A 21,378-nucleotide genomic window follows, 5' to 3' on the forward strand; every position below is an offset into this window, starting at 1 on the left:
TACTAAACTTTAAACTCTGTTTCCCAGCTAGAATTGTGATCTAGATGGTACCAAAAAGTCAAGTAAACAATCAAGCACCTTCTACCAAATCTTCTTGAAACTAAGCAAAATATACAATTCAAAATGGTATTTCTAAAACAAAATCTTCAGTTCTTGCTTCGGAGTTATGCAATCATTAAGGGACAGAGGAGAGAACATCAAGTATTTGTCACCTTCTCACCAAGGAGATTCAAAAATATATTAATTATTATATATATTCTATATAATTATAATATATTAATTGTGGATGTTACCATAAAAATTAAAAAGCAGATTTCTGCTTTAGCTTTCTTGTTTGGTTTGCTGGGGCAGTCCAGGGGCACTGAAATGACACATCCCTAAAAATGACTCACAGTCACATTTCAGATGGCACTGCATGTTAGTTGGACACAATACTGTGCAAAACTCACCAGGTAAAGAAATAGGCACGGGTTTTAGGATTAAAAAGTTTGCCACCTGTTTTCATACCCAAAGAGCACAGATTCTTTCAATTCTCTGAAAAATAAACCTGTTCTTAAATGTCTCACAGTAAATGGAGAGGATTAATTAAGATACACCTGGATGCTTTTGGTCATCTAAGCCACAAGAGAGTCCCTCTAAGGCAGGAGAAATTTGACATGGACAGTAATCCCAGAGTTAAATGTGTGGGGTAGAAATGCCAGGCTGCCAGCAGCAGAAAAAAAATCGATTCCTTTGTTACCTCCTGCAAGAAACCTCACACCAAATAATGCCTGAAGGATTCACAGGGAGCGCCCAACAGCTCAGCCAGTCACACCTGGGCAGGAGGGATCAGCTCAGTACCCAGGAGCTCTGAACTGCTCGGGAAGGAACCAAATCAATGGCAAAACGAGGATTTGCTGATCATTTTCATGGTTCTGCTAAAGAATTGATTTACCCTGGGGTTCACACACAGGCTCTGTATGTCCTGCTGAATTCAAGCTGCTTGTGGAGCAATAAGGAGTGATCTTATCTCTGTCAGTATTGATTTTGAAACAGAAGTTAAATGATTTTGATTTCAGAATATTAAGAGCCTCCTTTAGCTTCAGACCATTTCTTCCTGGCTAAACTGATGCAGTTTATCCATTAAATATATTAATAAAACACATTTTAACATTCAGAAATGAATGATAAGCTGTTAGCAGCAGTTAGAGACACAGAAGTGGGGTAGACAGAAGGGTAAATACAATCAGCTCTGTACCAGCCACTTTTCATCATTTTTCAAAAGGATTTGTTAACAACCAAAACTTCAGAGCATGAAATTAAACCTATTACTACTGAGGAAGGCTTCACAGACAGCTGGCACCTTTATTTCTTCTGTTGCTCTCTTATGGAAACCAAATCCCCAGCAGAGATCAGAGACACAGGGCAGAACTGAAATTGTGCTATACCCCTTCTTCCTTTTCCCCAGAAGATTCAGTTGAGCAAGTGAGAACAGCTCAGTCAGCACTGCTCATTCAGCTCTCTGGGCTCTGCCACATCTGCCATGTGCACATGCTTGCATTTCAAGCCCTCAAAATGAGACCTAAGTAGGATTCTGGATATTAAAAAAGCCCAATGAAAAAGGGCAAATAAATTTTTCAGAAGCTTTGTGTTTGTCAAACCTTCAGTAAAAGCAAAAGCCACCTCTTTAGCTGTTTTTTAAGATTTTAAACCCATCTGCCTTCCTTCATCACTAGCTGGGTTTTTCCCAACAGAACTGCCCTCAGCTGCCAGCAAACCTTGTCATGACTGACCTTTCCTCAGTATTCCTACAGCTGCCTATGAATTTCAGGAGGAATGAATGTGCATGCAAACCCAGCTTGAATATAGGGTCGGTAACACCTCCAAAAAATAAACACATTAGAACAAACAGCAATACAGAGTTCCTTAACAAAGTCCTGAGCATGAAATTCCAAGCATGCAGCTCTCTAAGTATGGGCAAGGAGCATTCCTAAGCCTGCAGTATTTCTGGACTGGTCATCTGGATGCAAGAAAACAAACATCTGTTCCTATCACCTGAGCCACAAAGGGGCACATTCAGCTCACCTGCTTTTTGATTCTCCAAAACAAGAGATTTCACATCATCTTCACGCTTCGAAGACAGGCAGATTATTGTCTTCTTATCTCCATATAAAAGGAAGAGTAATTCTATGAGTAAGGGTTCCTAATAAAAACTATCAGAGTTGTAAACACCTTTAATGTAAGTTATCGTTCTACAGGCAAGTTTTAAAGTACCAGTAGCCCTGAAATTGCAGTTTTAATAGCTGTCATTAAAACACTTAATTGCACGTTTGTGATTATGTTATTATTACTGGGGTGGAATTGCTCTCTAGAACAGCTCACATACAATAGTGCACCATCTCCACTGCCTGTACAAACAAACCCCTTAGAGTCCCAGTGGTGAGCACGACACTTGATATTATTGGTAGTTTTTCATCAACCGCTTGTTAGAAAACTGGAAGATTTTCTTCCCCAAAAATCTCAAAGTACATTTGATTTAACACACATAAAACTTTAACAACCACGGAGACAACTCCCATGGCCGCTGGTTTAGTAGATAAATTACACCTGGCGTTTGAACAGGTGAAGAATGAAAACAACCTTGGAGTTCAGTTCTCTTGGCAATCCATCTCTCTGAATTCTGCCAAGGAGCACATCACTGCTGCTGCTGGTGCCACACAGATCTGCCCTGTTCTGCCTTTATCCACCACAGAAAATGGTGCAAATACAAACAATCTCCAAAAAGCTGAGATTTCTGGACATCCAGCTCATTGCCTCAGAACTGTTTTCACTTCCCCACCACCCCAGAGAGCCCAAAGAGGGCCCATGTTCCACCAGCACTTTACACAGGAGCACACCAAACCTTTACTCCACCCACTGCCATCCCCCACACAGTCCAAGGCAATTCCAGTTCTTTTTCCCCTTCTCTTTTGTATTCCCTGAAAGCCATGCCCACCAGAAATGCCCATGGAACTGCAGCCTAAGTTACTGCACTGAAGGTTCAGTGGCTCTCTGGCTCTGAAGCTGCTGACATGCTGGGCCTGAGCAGGAAGGAGCTGAGCATGGCCAAGAAATGATCCTTGGAAAGGCAGACCCAGATTAACAGACAATTTACTCTCAGAAAACAGAGATGCCCCAAAATTTTGGTAGCCTCAAACTACAAGACAACGTGCAAAGGTACAGCTCCTTTTTAATATCTCCACCCTGTTCTGTTACATAAAATAGAAGATATCAGACCCAAGATGCAGATCATTTGAACATTGCCATTTCAGTTATCTTATTCTCACTTTGGTGTTAAAAATCTGCAGTCCTCCCGAGGAATCTTATCCTGCTATGTTAATCTTTTTAAACAAAATGCCTTATTCAAAGCTTACTATTGTTAGCTGATATCAAATCAGTGTAGCAAATTGCCATCGGAGTATCTTGATCTAATTATGTTCTGGAAAGAATCGAAATAGATCTGAAGAAAATTCAGATAATGGAACAGGCAAAACAAGAAAGGGAAAGGAGGAGCATAAACAAAAGATAAAAGAAGAACAGAGAATAAAGGATAACGCTTTGAGATACAAAAAATAGGATTAAGTGATACTGAAATTGTGATGGTATGTGCAGAGACATCCCATAAAGCAAGAGGAACCCCAGGGATTAAAAATGTTCCCATCATCTACTGCAGAATATGACATTACACCATTCACAGGGATGTGAAAATGGTGTGTTTGGGGGAAATCAAGCAACGGGGCTGAGCTGATATCTCTGAGCAGCCAATGTTCGTGGAGACCCTATCAGTGGATGCAGATGCAGTCAATGGAGCCCAAACATTCCCTTCCTATGGCTCTGCCTGTGACTGACAGCCCTGCACAACTCTCGGCAATACTGGGGAATTTAACTGGGGGATAATGCTCCCAAACAGGATAAATATTCCAAGGATGTAGGAAACATATTCTTTAATTTGGATGACATTCAGTACTAAAAAAGTCTCCTGGATCTCAAAAATTGTGTTACAATTCCGTGTCTTTCAAGATAAAGGGAATAGGAATATCTTTCCATTTATTTTTAATGTCTGTTTTTATAAGGGTACACCAATTACAGAAGATATTATTTTTTTCCATGCCCTATCCCATGCAACTTGCCTCAACATTCTGAGAATCCCAATGCTTAAAGCAGAATTCTGTAAATATACCAAAATTAATTACAAAGATTTTGACACACTTCTCAGTACAAATTCTTTCCCAAAGAAAAGCCCAGTCCTAAAGAGAAGAGTAAAATCTTTCCTGTCTGTAAGTACACAGTTAGAATCCTTTAGTGCTGGAATTAGAAGGGATGTGTGAATACAGAGCAGTGTCAAAATACAAAGGATACTGAATGAAAACCCACACCTCTGAAAAGGGAAACAACTCATTGTAATTTGCACCTCTTTTGCAAGCATAGCCCTTACAAATAGCTCATTGCAAAGAAACCCATCCAAAATAAAAATACAGCGAATTCACTCCACAAATTGCAGCTACACAACCCAGAGAGGCAATTCTAAAGTCCTAGGGTGTGGTTTAGTTCTCCTGTTAATAACAAGCTGTTAGTAACAGGATATAAAGCCACTTTCAGGATCAATTTTCTCAGAGGGACACGAAGAACACTGACCCAGGGAGCACCCGTGTGTCACAGAGCAGCATCAGGGCACTTCTGATTCACAAACTTAACAACCCAGATGTCTCTCCCTGCTGATTTCCCTGGCCCAAACTGCCAAGGAAAGCAGACTACAGCCAACACCCTCAGAGGAAGGAACCTCCAGGCAGATAAAGGTTGGCTTGAAACAGAAGCCAACAATATTCCTGGGCCTAATCAAAGACTTTTTTCACTACTTTTTACAGTCATTTTCTTTGTACTTCTGGCACCATCTTTGTTAGGAAGATTTATTGTCTGCTTTTTAAAATTTATCAGTTTGGAACAGCCACCAGATGAAGGGATCTCTTAAATCACTCTGTAAGGGGAGAGTGTGAACATGTGTCTTACAGTCAGAGCTTTAAACTCTCTCACTCTGGAAAACCTCTTACAAACATCAACAATGAGAGGAACATTTTTGAGACAGTTATACTCAAGACATGCTGTTAACAAGGTGCTCCATATTTTGAAGTTATTGAATTACAATTATTCAAATTAACTGTATCCATTAAAGACTAAAAAGGAGATTGCTTTAATTATATGAGAAATTAAGAGAGTAACAGATTTATCTGTTGATTGTTAATCTCTGACAAAATAAAGGTTTCAGACAAGAAGAATGTTAAACATTGCTATTATAGTTACCACTCTAATTTCTTTTAGAAAGATCTATTTACTTAACTATTTAAGTTACAAATCCAAGCAACTGTTGCATCATCTTACAGGACTGGGATCGCTGTGGAATATCAGGGCAGGATAATAGGATAGATAAAAGTTCTCTGAAAGAGAAAGCACCAGAACCAGCAAGGTGGGGTTGGTCAGCCCTTCATTTGAATGTAAATGTAATTATGAGGCAGGCAGTTGGGCTGACGTCAGACAAGATCTTGGTAAACCATTACCACCAGCACCTGGTAACACAGTTGATAATAAAAGAGGATGAAGTAGGAGATTCCAAGCAGAGTGGCATTACTAGAGAAAACCCAACACAAATATTTTTGGGCAGTAAAAGAAGACATTGAGGAACAAGATGTTGTGACGCTGTGTTTACAGTCCGGGACAGCCATGTACGTGAGCTCGCTCTTGGAGAAGGAGCCCAGCATGTACCCAGGATCTGCCAGGGCCAGCAACAACCTGCCCGTGCAAAACTTCGTGTCTGCTCCAGCCTACTCTGACTACATGGGATACCACCCTGTGCCAGCCCTGGACACCCACGGGCAGCCAGCACCGGCCTGGGGCTCCCACTACGGCCCCCAGCGCGAGGACTGGAGCGCCTACGGCCCAGGCCCTTCCAGCGCCGTGCCCGCTGCCCACATCAATGGCTCGTCCCCCGGGCAGGGCTCCTACAGCTCTGCTGATTACAGCTCCCTGCACCCCACTGCTGCTGCTGCTGCTGCTGCTGCGGGGTTACCTCCTGTAGATACAATTAATGCCCAGCAGCAAATCTCTCCCAACAGCCAAAGGCACAGCTCTTATGAGTGGATGAGGAAAACGGTGCAAACCAACACTGCTGGTGAGTGCAAATTCAACTTCCAACATCAGACAGCATCTTCTGCTATCACTAAGCTTAGAAATAATTAACTTTACTTGAAGCACATAGGTTGGTGGGTCATTTATGACATTTATTTAACCTACAGCTGTTTAATGCAGTTTTCACTAAATTTGTGCTAGTTTCACTTTCTCCCATAAAGGCTTTATGTGGTTGCTGTAGTGGAATGGATGATGTGGTCAGACATGGCTGGAGCTCAGCTCCAGGATTCCCTATTGGAACATTCTGTAAAGCATTTTTTGTGATAAATATGATAATCATCAAAGTGTTATGAGCAATGCAGCAGCATTTAACAGTTACAGACAGAAATACTACACTGTTATTTTGTGCTGCAGGGGAGTTGTCAATATAGAATCAGGTTGATCTTTTTAAACCTTACAGACTTCTCAATAATTATAAAGAAAACTACGTGCTCTGATATAACTGCAGTGATTATGTAATTTTCTGCAATTTTCCTGTGTCTCATATTTTTCTGCCCAGATTTATTAGGTGAGCACAAATACTCCTAGAGAAGCAATCTGACTCAATCAGCATAGACTATTTTATTTGCAGATTGCAAAATTCCTTGGTCAAGCTTCCTTTTCATTTAATTTCATATCAGTTTTACTTTCCTTACATGACAGAATTTTTCAGCTTCCACAATCACACAATTAAAAATCTCTTTCCTGCAAGTGCAACTCACTGATTCGCCTGTTCTTGCCACAAGCTGCCTGCCAGATGAACCTTTCCATGTATATTCCCAAGGTGGAAACTGGGTGTAGCAAGGTTTGCTAAATCTGTTGTTAAGGTTAAATGTAGTAAGTGTGTGTTAGGGAGCATCAAAGACATGCTGGAAAGAAAGCAGAGCAATTACAATTGGGGTAATCTTAGAAGACACAGAAAATCCGCACTGCTGCTTCAGACAGAATCCTCCTTCAAATGGTTATTACTCAGGAGCAAAATTAGCCTGGTAATTGTTTCTTAATTATAAAGCAGGCACGCATTGTTTTGCCTCTGTTACTAAATATAAAATGCCTGGTGAACATGAGGATATCACAATGCTCTCCTGCCACTTGGAGCCTTGGACAAAGACCTTCAAAGTCAGGCAGATTGAGTCTGCTTTCCCCCCTCCTGTATACTCATGGAAATCCCAGTAACTTCATTAACATCATTGGAGATTGCCAGGTGGAGAAGTGATGCAAGACTTGAGTGTAGATCAAATTCAGCTGAGACTACTGAATGTCAATGAGGCAGCCCTGGCTGTGTCATGTTAGAACTGAATTTTCAATGTCTGGCATTCTTGAAGAATAACATTGTTAAAATCTAACACACTTGAAAATCTAAATCCTTGCTTTATACTTATTGAACAGTCTTGGAAGACCCTGAAAGGTTTTTCATGTGCTTATCCAAATTGATAAAATAGATTTGCAATTCAGAGACAGTTTGGGGCTAAATTCATCTCTAGTCTGAAAAGTGCTTACACAGGATTTACAGACGTTCTGCAATACTTTATGAACCATTCGGGACAGGTGGAACAGAGCTCATCAATAGCTGCATGTCCTGAGGCTGTGCATTCCTAGAACCCAATCCTTTGAAGTGTTAAAAACAGCCAGGACTTCACAGAAGTGAGCTCAAGGCATCAACCCACCTTAAAAAAGGGAATGTGAGAGTAAAGCACAAATGTGGTAATTGTGCAAAACAAGAAAAGTGCCAAAGAGATTTGGCTTTTCATTGGTGTTTTTTTTAAAAAATATTTTTATTTAAATTTAATATTCTTATCCTGACACAGAAAAAATTGTGATAAATGGAAGAAAATTCAAATAAATTAAAAGGCTAAAATTATGCATGTAACTGCTTTGTACCACCTTATCAATGTTTTCTCTAGAAGAAAATTGACTTGATGCCATTATAACCCCTCTTTGAAACACACTTGCTGTTTTTCCTTACTGCCATAATATTATTTGGGTTATCCAAGTAACTACTGGTTCCTCTCCTTCAATTTTATCACTGCTTAATAAAGTTTGTTGCCTTAAAATCCCAGAATTACAGCCCTAAACTCTACAAAGACTTTTCTATGCATAAATGTGTATGTCCTTAACTCCACCAGTGTGTACACACATCAGCGAGCAGGATGGAGTAACAGAAACCACGAGACATCTGATGAGGAAGCCTCCTGAAATACTGTCCTAAAGACAGTGGGAATTCTTTTGAGTGAGGGGATGTCAGTGGGAATTGTCTCCTCTCTGTTTAGACTCTATTAAATACACTATATTCTGATTCAATATTCTTATTTAGCATTTGATAACAAAAAAAATTCAACTGCAGGTAAAGTGAAATGAAAATTTACCTGATCAAGTCAATCTTCAGGATGAAACGAGATCACAAAGACAGAAGTACTCTGTCCTTTCAACAGATAAAACGTGATTTGAAACGATACATCCTGTGACTAAATGACTGTAACTGCATATGCAGAACCAACCCTTGTTTGACTTCAAACACACAAACACTGCAAATATACAAGGCAATAAGAAATTTTTAAAAACCAAACACTGAAAGTGGTCTTGGTAAAGAGATCTTCCCAGTAAGACCCTCCAAATGAGGAAAAGAACATCTAAAGAATTCCTGACAGTCTGATCCTGGTTTTACTGAAAATCTATGATAAAATCTGTCACTGACTTCAGTTATGCTGAAGCAGAACTTCCGATTATTTTCTACACCCTGTGTAACCAACAGGGTAAGAGGTATATTTTCTGAGAGCAAGAGAACCTTCCAAGTGTAAAACTTACTGGAAAGGTATCTAAGGGGCCCAGAAAAAGGTTTTAAACTTTATATGAAACTTGATCTGGGAGTGACCCTTCTCAGAAAGAGAAGGGACTTCAACAGGACTAAACAAAAGATCAACACAATTTTCATATGTTACAAGCTCAGCCACAGGATTTTTTTTAACTATAGCCAACACATTTTATGTCTTTGTTTAAACAAAAAGTGATGTACAAGTAATTCAGATTACAGAACAGCAGAAACACGGCCAGAAGGTAAAACAGAAAAGCAGGAAAAAAGGCCAGGGCCCTGCTTTAATGCTAATTTATTTTTCTTTGTAAATTAGTTGTGACATCTATTTTCCACTGGCCTACATTGTCTGAGGTTTTGAGGCCTATCTGTCATATTGAGGCAACAGACCCTTTTAACACTTCACTTTGCTTTGATATGCACTCTTGTCTCTTCCTTCTCCCTCTTTTCTTCAGGAGTTATATTGCCGGAAAGGGTGATGATTTTCACAGCAAATAAAGAGGCCTTCTCCCAGCTTTATTGTCTTCAGAAGAAATACTCTGTGAATTTTATGACCAAGGGGAATGGGGAAAACTACTCCTTTTCTCCACCTCCTCAAATCATGGTTATATTTGCTGATTATAGTGAGGCCGGAATAACCTTGTTGAATTTTAACTTGTTTTCAAAGATTCCCTCTAAGCCCTCAGTTTACAAGGAACCTGAATATCTACACTATTGTTAGCATTAGAACTATCACTGAGGGCAAATATTTCAAAGCCAATGATTTGTAGCAAGAGAAAAGTAAATTTAGTTGGATGATTTGGTTCTGCAAATTTGGCAGGAAAATCTTCTATGCTGGAAGTTGAAGTGTAAGGATTTGAGAAAATAATCCTAATTATGCGTACTTCAGCTATGTCTACCTTCAGATAAAAATATCCCAGTCTGTCCTCAGTGTCTGTCCAAAATTAAAGAGAACTGAGGGAAAAAATATTCCTTCATCTATTTCTGTCCCTTTTTCCTCTGCTAAGATGAAAGCGTCTGACATTTGTTTAGGGCTTGTAAATTCCAGACCAATTGGCTTGTGTTTCTGAATGTGAAAGGGGTTCTTGATAAGATCTCCTTGTTGCTCCTTTGTGTGGCGTGTGCTTCATCTTAACACCTCAATGGATTTTAGGGAACCACTTTAAAGGAGTCTTTGTCCTACAGTTTGTCCCAGAAAACTCACATCAAAAAAAAACCTGGGAAGATCAGAAGAAAAAAGGAAAACTATCTAGTTGGCTCTTGAAAGTGCAAAGGAGAACAAATAAGTTGAAAATTGATCTCTCTGAATTATTATTACATGAAGAATTGCTTAAAAATTATATTAAATGAGAGATACCTTCTAAACATTTAGTAATGCTTCTCTTAACGGTATTTATCCAATATATCTAAGAGTATTTCTTTTATTTAGAGAGAGGATGATCCTGAAATCCCTTTACAAGATTTTATTGCTTCATCTTACAATTTGTCAGGTACCTCCAACTCGAAAGGGAAGCCCAGCACCGAGTACTCTCAGGAAATCCTACATGCATTCAGCACCTTTAAGAAAAAGTAAATGAAATTATTATTGAATTTCTAAGTTTATCCTATGGCCACACAAGAAAGGAAGAACATTTCTAGTAGGACACATCTTCATGCTAGAGAAACAATCTTTAGAAACTCAGGTAAAGAATTAGGCCACGGTACAGCTGCACAAATTGTGACTGAAGCTCAGTCTTGAAATCCCAGGTATTTATGCTCTCATAGACACAGAAATACTTCGCTGAGTATTAAACCCCTTTGAGATTAATATAGCCAGCACCAATTAGGAACTGCTATGAATTATTTAAGATGCTTCAGGGTGTTTATCACTTAAGAACTTCACCTTCACATACATGTTTACAGAGAAAGGGAAATAAAGATGGAAAGACACTTATGGTAACCAATACTCTGTTACTTCATCCTGCACCTCTGTTCATCCTCTGTTAACCACAGCAAATAATCCCATACAAGTATTCTGTAGTTTAATTAATGTCTGTGAAATGCCTGTTTGCAAGCTGCTATGGAAAATCCAACTCAATATATGAATAATCTTTCTTTCCTAACCAGGTAAAACAAGAACAAAAGAAAAGTACCGGGTTGTTTACACAGATCACCAGAGGCTGGAATTAGAGAAGGAATTTCACTGCAACAGATACATTACAATCAGGAGGAAGTCAGAACTCGCAGCAAACCTGGGACTCTCTGAAAGACAGGTACAGAGGGAAACCCTCAGGTGTGCCCACAGTGCCCAGGCACTGCCAGGGGACAGCAGCAGCCACCTCCTGCCTCTGCATTTGACACACAGAGAATCCACTACACAACCCCACAGTTATTAACAGGCACATTTGACAAACTCAAGTTATATGGAACTCAATATTAGGAATTAATTTATACTTTAAAAAGTAGTTTTCTTACCTTCTAGCTTGCTAGCCAGCTGGAATTTAAATACTTCAGCATAGTGGGATCTCAGCTATGGTCCCAATAGTTACAACATTCATAATTTTATTTCTTCTTGAAATCACACCAAATAATGACTAGCAAAAAAATCCAAAGCATTTGATATATTTCAGCTGAAAGACAGGAAAGTTAAAACTCAATCCAACGAGATATCTATGGGGATTTTTGTTACAAATATATTGCCACAGTTTCCACAGGCCACATTCTTCCTCTGCCAGACTTCAGCATATTCTGGGGGGTTTTACAGCCTTGGATTTTCAAGTCAGGATCTCTTTTTGCCACACATATGTGCAGCCAAGACTATCCATCCAGGGAATGTTCAAGTGCTTCCTTGGAGAGCAGCTCTGCCTTCACTCATACCTAGTACATATTTAATCTCTGCTCTGGATAAAGCCAGGCTCCTGAGCAGAGCTGTGTTACGTTAGCTGTGTTCATACAGACACTAGAGGAATTCAGGATGAGAATTCCCTAAAATCCCTGTGTTGGAGAGCACCTTCCCCAAGCACAGCTCTGCAGTGTGTGGATGTAATAATTGCTGGATCCAAGCCTCCAGAACTGCAGTGGTTCTACAGCTGGAGGAGAAGGGCAGATTTGGTGATGCTGAATTAGTCATCTCATTTGAAAATCAGATTATTGCCTTGAGGCAAATATAAAAAAGAGATATTTCTTTTTTTAGAATTTTACAAGCTTTTGTTCTAAGTATACACATTCAGGTCTCTTAAAATGTTCCTCTTTCAGTGACCTCCTCTGATTCTGCACTCTGTGGAAGAGCATGAAATAGAGAGGGACCAATGGAGGCTGGAAGCGTAGGAATGCAGAGACAATCAATGGTATTTTAGGATCAAGCACTGGAATTTTATAAACATATTTTAGTGTGGTGATGTTCAGTCCCAGACCCAAACAGTACAGACAGTGCACTGCACAGACTGTGAGTGCTCCCAGGCAGGAACAAGAAAACACCAAGTTTATAATGGATGAAGTTTGTCACATAGTAGGATAGAGCTGCACTAGAAAATTTGCAGAGAACTGTAATTATGAGAGATTTGCAAGCTCCACATTAATGTTCTGCAAGCTGGCTAACTTAGAACACAGACATGCCTGGATTCACCAGTGATCCCGCAGAAAATCAGCAGTTTCCTTTTACAGAGCTGCTGTTCCTAATGCCACCCCATCTTTAACTGGTGAAGTTCCTTCAAGTATAATGTAGACAAAATACATAACTGATCTGCATTTCCATAGGACAGACAAAGCTAAATGCTTCTTCATGCCAATACCAGCAAGGTAATAAAATAGAAATATAAAACACTGAGATTTTTTAAGGTATATTGTATTCAACACACCTTAAAGGCTTTAGCAAATACTGAGAATTAAGAACACAGTTAGCAAGAAGGAAAACACAAACAGAAGTTCCTCCTCATTCACACATTCACATAAGGAAAGAAAATAGAGATATCAAAAGTGGATTTTAAACAGGTTAAGTCCTTCACCTGCACAATAAGCCTGGGAAATTGACTGACTTAAGTAATGCTGATATATCTATTTATACATATAATAGTACATATATATCTGTAAAATGCATATTTATTTATATATTCCAGTAATAAAACAAATCAAAACTTTTAAATATATAAGAATACATACACACACAAAAATCACAACATAAATGAAGAAAAAGAACCCTCACTACTTGGCTTTGGATTAATCTGTAACACAGATAATAAAGAAATCTTCACAATTAATCCATAATTGCATCTTCCTAAATTATGACACTAGCAAAGTTGAAATGATGAACTCTGTGGCCTCTGAGTCTCAGTGAGTGCATTGATTTTTGTGTTCCTAAATACAACAGTGTGTTCACTTTACACCAGGCTCAAGGAAAAAAGAAATCAAGAAAGAATCACTTTTCCATTGATTATTATGCCAAAAATTAATACAGAATAATGCAAAAACATTTCACTGCACAAATTCAATATTTTGGTTTGTGGAGGGTTTTTTGGTTTGGTTTTGGGGCTTTTTTGCCTCATGGCTTTTTGCTTGCTTGCTTTGGGCTTTTTAAATAGTGTTTTTGTACTTACCTACCTTTCCATTGCAATAATTACTGTAAAAATTCGAGCAGCACTTTGAATTAATCAGGTATCATTTATAACACCCCAGGTGAAAATCTGGTTCCAGAATCGCCGAGCGAAAGAGAGAAAAATGATCAAGAAGAAAATCTCGCAGTTTGATGGCAGCGGGGGCTCAGCTCAGAGTGATTCTGGTTCACTCAGTCCAAATGAACTGTCAAATTCTCTCTTCCCACCACCACATGGAATAAATGGATTACAGCCTAATGACATTCATCAAGTCATGGTTTCAGAATGAACAGAGGGGAAAAAAACAAAACAGGAAAAAAGAAAAAACAAGAATGGATTCACCATTGCCATCCCTCACCTTGGAAACTCAACTTTTCAAGGGACCATTTTCATTTATCTGCCTTCAGAGCGCTGATCTCTAAGCAGGAAATCTGAACCTATAACCAAAATACTTTAATTATTGAAAAAAATCTCAGGGACTTTGTGCTGCTAAGATTCATCTCTCGGGATCTTTGCTAGCAGGTAATTTGCTTCAGACACTGACACAAAGAATGATACAGCTGAAGATTCAGTACAGGTAGTTCTAGTCTGATCACACATATACACAGAAAACTAAGAGAACTGATTATAAAAGAGAGTACTATTGCAGAAAATATAATAATCTGGGTGTGTTTGGTTTGTTCCATTTATATTATTAGAGGAAACCATAGATGTTAATAAATATTTACAATTAAATGGACTGAAAAGAATGCTACTTTTTGAAAACAGCAAAACCATTTAAAACACTTTGAAATGCTCAAGGGACATAATAATGTTGCTAAACCAACATAGTGCATTTAATTAAATAACGCAGATCATCTCTGCCCTATGGAATTGTATTCAAGCAATAGTTACAGATGCAGAATATACCAAACCTGCCAAGATTTGTTCCACTGTAAGAATTTCTCACATACATTAGGAAATGCCAGATAATTTGGAAGATAAGTATTACCTCAATCTTCTAGGACTGCACATATTATTGCTCAAAAATTCAAGCACAAATGGAATGGAAACAGAACTGTTACTACAAACAAACCACCAAAAAAGCAAATAAAGAATTTACTTGACATCTTTAAACATGTGAAGTGAAACAGGAGCAGTCTCAGGCCATTGATTTTATCCCTGACACTTTTTTGGGGCTGAAGGCAACAACTCTCCCAAAGTAGCTGAGAGGGTATTTTGAAGCTGTCACCTGCAACTGAGCAACCACAAAAGAAATGTTCACTTCATGGGCACTCCTGGAAAAGCCCAAATTAAGGACATGATCACAGTGGGGTTTGCTTTAATTACTGTTCCATGTTGGCAGGTGAGAAGGTAGCAATGGTATCTACAAGACAAGCGATGAGTCTGGAAAAAGCAGAAAGAAAACCCAAAGCACTAAAAAAATCCCCAAGCTCTTCAGTAGTACTAGTCTTTGGAATTTCTTAATATGACCTTTTTGCTAGTATACAAGTGAACAGCTCTATTGGGAAAATTTAATATTCCTGAAAATGTCAAGGGGAGCAAAGGTAATAAAAAGGGGAAAAAAGCAGAACAGAAACAGAAAACAGCATTATGAAAATCATGCATCACTTATTTCAGCAACATCAAACCCTTGCTCTCAGAAACAGCAGAATAAATTCTGCTTTCCTTTGTGTCAGTGAGCACTGATAATGCACTGAACATCATGGACAGAACCTGTCAAAGCTCTCATCATCTGGATTCAAAACACTGGATAACAAAGTTGAGGATATGCCTGACTATTCCCCATTTATTTTAAAATAACTGTTAGAGTAACTCCATGAAAGCAATTCTGTTGGAAGTTCCAAGAATAACACTCATCAGAACTAAATTGTGAATGACATCTTTGTAGACGTAAATGTCTCAAACAAAACTAGGAAAAAATCCTGTAACACAGATTAAGATTACCCACTGTAAACATTCTGTGAGTGGTTCCCAAATATATTTCCTAGTTCTATCATATGGTTCAAAGAAATGGGTGTATTCTAATGCAAACAAAGTGTATACAGAAAATCTTGCGTATATAAATAGATATAAAACTCAGCCTGATGAGAAACTGAGACCACATCTGCCTGGCTTTAACTCAGGATCTCCTAAATCCGCTTGCTGATGTTCTGGTGGGATCACAGGGACGTTTTAGGAGCCAGAGCACGTTGTGGAACATGCACACACAGAGCTGGTTCTGTTCAGATTCACTGAAATGCACAAGTGACACACACATGCCTTTTTTCTCTGCTCTTCAGTCAAATAAATCCAGATTTTTTCCTTGTGAGAGAGGAAGTTTCCCCAGTTCCACCAGCCCCTCTACCTGGGCTGTCCTTATATACATGAAGGATGTCGAAAATAAAATAATCTCTCAGGAAACTCAGACTTTAGATATACAAGAAGAAAGGGAAGTGAACCTTTACCTCAAATCAGCAGAAGAGCCATTTCTATGGAAACCAGGAGAGGGCTTTTGTGAGGCTTAGCAGTGGCACAGAAATGGAGAGAGAGAAAACTTCTAGTCTGCAGATTTTTTTTTTTCTCTGATTAATTTTCTTATCAACAAGGAGAAATGGCAAGTACAGCTATAACACACAATATACCATTCATTATATTTGTGTATTAGAAATGCATTGCTTCAGATTTCCCTTCTCATTTATGGCAAAATTGGAATAAAACACAGTTATTTACCAGCTTCACATTCAACATATTCCAATCATCATCTTGCAGATTCTAACCAAGCAGTCAGGAAACACCACCCTGCCCTGACAAACTGCTCAGAGGAGCCACTGAAGCCACTGACTGCACTCAGAACAACCACAGTTGACAAAGGAATCACTTTAAATAAGCCCATTTCAGATGTTGTTAGAGTTGGAATGGGATACAAAGCACCCCCTCTGGCATGTTTAATATCACTCTTGTCAATAAAAACTGTTTTTCTTTTTCATTATCTTTATCCCAAATTTTATCCATCAGATAGATGTGTTTTAAATGTATCCCAAGCATATGTTAATAAATATTTAGAGGAGAGTCCCTTTCATCCACTAGATAATGACTTCTAAGCCTTCAGAGTGGATCAGATTATCTTCTCTGACCACAGTTATGTCAAGAAGTTATTCCCCTCATCTGTTGCTGTGCATAATATGGATCATAAAATCCTTTTCAACCTAAGTGCAGCAGCACAGCTGTTTTTCAAAATAATCCAAGGGAAAAAATATTAAACTCTTCTGGACTAATGAGGATATTTTTTAGTGAACTCCATCAGAGAGTGATTAACTGCAGTCAGAGTATCAGCTCAGGAGGCTGCAAAACCAGAGAGAGGGGAATATGGCCAACAGCTCAAAGAAAATCATCTCGCAGGCCTTAGACACTTTATCAGACTGCAGCTATGCCATGAGCCAGAAAACATCATCCCAAAGCAAAATACAAACTGAGCACTTCACGCTGGCACATTTCAAAGGCCCATTAAGGACTCCAGCCCAGCCTGACAGGAGCCCATCCATGGTCACGCTCTGCCAGCACAGAAACGCCAGATCAGGATGTCCACTCGGATGGAGGCACCAAGTCCTTGCATTCCACCATTCTCTGGGCAGCTGTGTTTGACTCTTCAGCATTGTTTCTAGTAAGGAGAATATTCAGCAGATGTGATCAGCCCCTGTATTTAAATTTGTATTTACATGGATGAAACGCTAAAGGCTGTAAATAACATTTTTCAATATTTATCTTTCTTCCTTTGAAGACTTCTCCAGGGACTTTAGTTACACTCTCCCTTAGCAATTAAAATAATAATAAATCAAATGCCATCCTTTGCACCAGTGGGTCTTTTTGCCAAGCTCTCCAAGTTTCCTGTTGTTCACTGTATGTAAACAGAAAACGATCAGACTGTTTGAATTCAGCTGATTGACTGGTGGTTCTAGTTTGTAAGGTAGTGAGTCTGTTTAACACCATGCTGATATCAAAAGAAAACTGCATTACACAACTGCCTAATTCCAGCAGCCAGAAAATTCCTTCTGACATTTATCTGAATCATCTCGAGTCTTGTAAGAATCCTGAGCAGTGCCAAAGCTTTGGCAGAACTGCCCTCCTCAGTCCCACTGTCCAGAAATACCTGTTCAAGAAAGGCCTCTGGCACAAACTGCTCCTGCTGACACTCAGTGAGTTTGCTTCATTAATTAACTTCTAAATATTGATCACTGGGAGAAAATAAAGAAAAATACAGATGTACTCTTGGTTACAGATAGCTTAGACTAGAAATGGGAAAGTACCTCATTATAAGATATTTACAATACCAGTTTACAAAGACAGCATAATTAAAACCCCTAAATGGCTGCTTGTAGAAATCATCCAGGTCAAAAAAACTCTGGATCAGAAACTTGACAACCTCTTGAAAGTCAGATTATTTTTGAAAAGTTATCTGCATTAGGTATTTTCAGTATAACCAGCACAGAGCTGCAGACCCCTGCACAAAGCCAAAACCCTTCTAGACATTACAAAATATTTTTATCACAAAATCAGTTTCATTAAATGTCACACACAACTCCTGACTTGCCTTTCTTCAACAAATGAACATATCCACATTTGCCTAATGAGTTCTGCATTTCTACTCCTGAATGAAATAATGGGAACTTGCAGCGAGATGCAAAACACCCTGGGGAAGGAGTTTGCATTAGTTGATCAAGCATGGGGGTTTGTCCACCTGGCCTATAATACATTCTCCATACTCCAGGAGTATATTCCCATTATCCAACAAGCTCCTCCTGTCTGAAATGAGGGAATTCTGAGAGCCACCCTGACATCACTTGCTGTATATTCCCCCTCCGGCAGAATGCCTGTGTGGTGATTTGTGGATATTGGAAGAAGACTGAAAATCTCTCATACCCACATTAACATTCCCTTTCCATGTTCTCCCAACAGTGCCTTTATTTAATACTGTGCTTTGTTTTAGCTCCTGGCTTTTCTGCTCTTTGTGTTTCATGCTCTATATAAGAACACTTCTGATTCCAAGAAAGGAAGTGATTTGTGTGGATAAACATTGCCAGAGACCATCATCCTTCCACAAACCTTTCAGTTTTTATAGCATAATAGTTTCATCAAATAAACAGCATCCTAAAAAAGTACTGAAAATGAAGCTTGTATTTCTTCCTGTGAAGCCATAAAGGTTGATAAGTCATGCTGAAAAAATTCCCAGTAGTATTTACTTCTCAACCCAATACTAAACAGACATTTTTTAAATACAGACATGGGACACAAAAGGTGTTTTTTCTAAAATAGTCTATTTTAACCCGGATGGTCATTGTTCCTATGGGAGAGAACAGAAACACATTAAATAAAAGAGTCCACTGAAACTTCAGCTGAACTTGGACTTCAATCTATTATTTAAAAGCACAAGATATTAAATACAAAGCTGCTATAGCAAAGTACCTTTTCCAATTAAAAACACTTCTTTTCTTGGCTTGTTAACACCTCAGACCCTCATTATAAAGAGGTCACACAGTAAGTTATGCTTCATTTTACACTCAATTCAGCAAATTATTGCACCAACTGCTTTGGAGCTTGTGCCTCAATGCCATCACACGTGTCTCTCTGCCACAAGGCCCATTTAAATGTCTGTAACATTGGCTTGTTTACTGAATCAAAACCCAGGTTGCATTAAATGGAGGTTTTTCAATTAAACATGAGACTCTGCCAAATGTGTTCCTGTTTGCCACACCTTGTCCTAACACCTGAATGTCACCACTGTCATATTGAATGTGACAGCTGCACATCCTTGCAGATAAATCATGGATTTATTTCACTTTCCAGCACACATTCTGCTTGTCCCTTGCTCTTTCATGCCTGTGAAATTTTCAATATGTTTGTATTGGAAAAACACTGAACACATGCAAGCCCTGGAAGTGTCCAAGGCAAGGCTGGATGTGGTTTGGAGCACCCTGGGATAGTGGAAGGTGTCCCTGATTGAAGTCCCCTTTCAATCCACACCACTCTATGGTTGTATGACCTTTCCCATGGACAGTTCACCAAAGGAGCCATGGACCAAGACAACCTCTGAATATTAAAGCCCATAATGTAAATGCCCAGCATCAGAACTGTCATTTCTTCCAGTGCTCTCACTCACCTTTTTGGGTTTCACACCAGTTAAAGCAAACATCCAGAATTTAACCGAGAGTAAAATAAAGACCACTACCTTATTAATAACCCTATATATAACTTTATTTCCGTTGTTTCAACACTTTCTTTCCATTGGTTATGGATCCATATAAAGATGAAGATGAGTAGAAAAAACACCAGGTCCTTAAGTATAGAATAATTTTCTCATTTCTTATCACGTTTCTAAACAGGATGTATTTTTGGTATTTTCTCAATTACTTACCTTCTCCACAATTTACTGCAACATTCAATGCTAAATAAGAAAAAAGCATTTTGACAAAACTAGAACACAATTTCATTTTGTAACAATTTGGCTCTTAATTTTTTTTTCTCTAGCTTAAGAGTGTGATTTACCTGCACTCCACATAAGATGGATAATGTGCTGAAGTAAGAGCACGCAGCACTGATAAAACTGTAGCTTATAAAATGTTATTTTTGGAGGCAACAAAAATTTTCACTGTCAAGTCACCTGTATTTTGCTGCAATCTAGAAACTCCTGAAAAACAATAAAGATGATTTATGAGGAAAGTATTTTCCTGGGAACAACAGACAGGGATGGAGACACGTTTTTACCTCATGCAAGAGGAGGTGAGCTCATTCCTTAGAGTACCTGCAGGTCAGAAATTCTGATTTGGACACATACCAGAGTCAACACTTTATAGGAGCTACGCTAACACTAAAAAGGACCAACACCCCCCTCATAATATTGTTTTTCATTCTTCTACTGCAATTACAAACACCAATAGTTTTTAGATTATTTTACATTTGCAGTAGGTGAGTAATGAAGTGCTTATTACCTCAATAATAGCTTACACCTATATGCTGATAGGGACATTCCCCTGAAGTAGAAATATTCTGAGAGAATTTTTTCCCCCAGTTTTGCTATTTCTATATGGATTTTCTTCTCTTTCACCACCCCACTACGCTACACATAACTCGCTTTCCAAACCCACCAACAAATCCCAAAGCTCCGGGAAAATTCCACAACCCCCGCCTTCCCTCCCTTATTTTCACCTCAGGTGCCCCGGGGAGCGACACAGCGGGCAAAAACAGGAGGGGAAGGGTGGAAAGCGCTACCCGGCTGTTTTTTATTAAAACCGTTATAGAAACACACCTGGAAAAGAAGTTTAAAAAAGTAGGATCAGCACCTGTCCCGGCCTTCCCTCAGGAGCCGCGCGCGCCGGCTCGTGACCCTCGCGCACCTGAGGGGGGGGGGAAGGCGCGCGCGCAGGGCAGTTACAAATACGGTAACAATGGGGGAGATGTATTTTTTTTTGTTGTTTTTTCTTTTTTTTTTAAAAGCAAATTAAAACCCAGTGAGGTATTTTTGTCCCGGCTTCCTTGTAACCTGCAAATTAAAACTCCCCTCGAGAGCCGCTCCTCGCGGCGGGTGGTGACTCTCACGCACTTGAGGGGCGGGAAGCGGCGCGAGCACGCACCTGAGGCGGGGGCGGCGGGAAGGAAGACCGGGGGAGTTATAAACGCTAACGATAATAGAGCTATTCCGCTTCCTTGTACGCGGAGGGCTTAGAGCGAGTCTCTGAAAACAGGAGTTCAGTAAGGTTATTCCGGCTTCGCTATAACCACCAACGCTAACTTCTCTCAGCAGCTCCCCGTGCCGCCTCGTTACCCGACGCTCGGGAGCGGCGAGGAGCG

At 39.4% G+C, this 21,378-nt stretch overlaps 1 protein-coding gene and 1 long non-coding RNA gene across 22 annotated transcripts in view; one reads left to right on the forward strand and one right to left on the reverse strand.

Annotated features, from left to right (window-relative positions):
* Positions 1-21,378, reverse strand: part of LOC111929243 (uncharacterized) — an 83,953-nt gene that overhangs the window by 62,365 nt on the left and 210 nt on the right. For 4 of the 20 annotated variants that reach the window (XR_015276138.1, XR_015276140.1, XR_015276141.1 and 1 more), the window contains exons 2-8: positions 21,162-21,262; positions 20,077-20,218; positions 13,913-13,991; positions 11,441-11,595; positions 10,467-10,543; positions 8,544-8,599; positions 2,065-2,137 (exon numbers count right to left, since the gene is read on the reverse strand). This is a non-coding gene — a long non-coding RNA (uncharacterized LOC111929243). Of the gene's footprint in view, positions 1-2,064; positions 2,143-8,543; positions 8,703-10,466; positions 10,544-11,118; positions 11,228-11,440; positions 11,596-13,912; positions 13,992-17,683; positions 17,769-20,076; positions 20,219-20,295; positions 20,333-21,161; positions 21,368-21,378 lie in introns of those variants that run through there. The other 16 variants (XR_015276149.1, XR_015276142.1, XR_015276151.1 and 13 more) reach the window with 12 other exon arrangements.
* CDX4 (caudal type homeobox 4) lies at positions 5,618-13,926 on the forward strand. 2 transcript variants are annotated; one of them, XM_023926758.2, is made up of 3 exons: positions 5,618-6,181; positions 11,093-11,238; positions 13,637-13,926. In XM_023926758.2, exons 1-3 carry the CDS (start codon positions 5,734-5,736, stop codon positions 13,841-13,843), a joined length of 801 nt encoding a protein of 266 aa, XP_023782526.2. In that variant the 5' UTR covers positions 5,618-5,733; the 3' UTR covers positions 13,844-13,926. The 2 variants fall into 2 exon arrangements, with proteins under 2 accessions (XP_023782526.2, XP_086706229.1); XM_086850103.1 differs by lacking the exon at positions 13,637-13,926 and adding an exon at positions 12,221-12,302 and having other exon boundaries at positions 5,650-6,181.

This window comes from Cyanistes caeruleus, chromosome 14 (genome assembly GCF_971803275.1).
Source record: "Cyanistes caeruleus chromosome 14, bCyaCae1.hap1.1, whole genome shotgun sequence".
NCBI lineage: Eukaryota > Metazoa > Chordata > Aves > Passeriformes > Paridae > Cyanistes > Cyanistes caeruleus.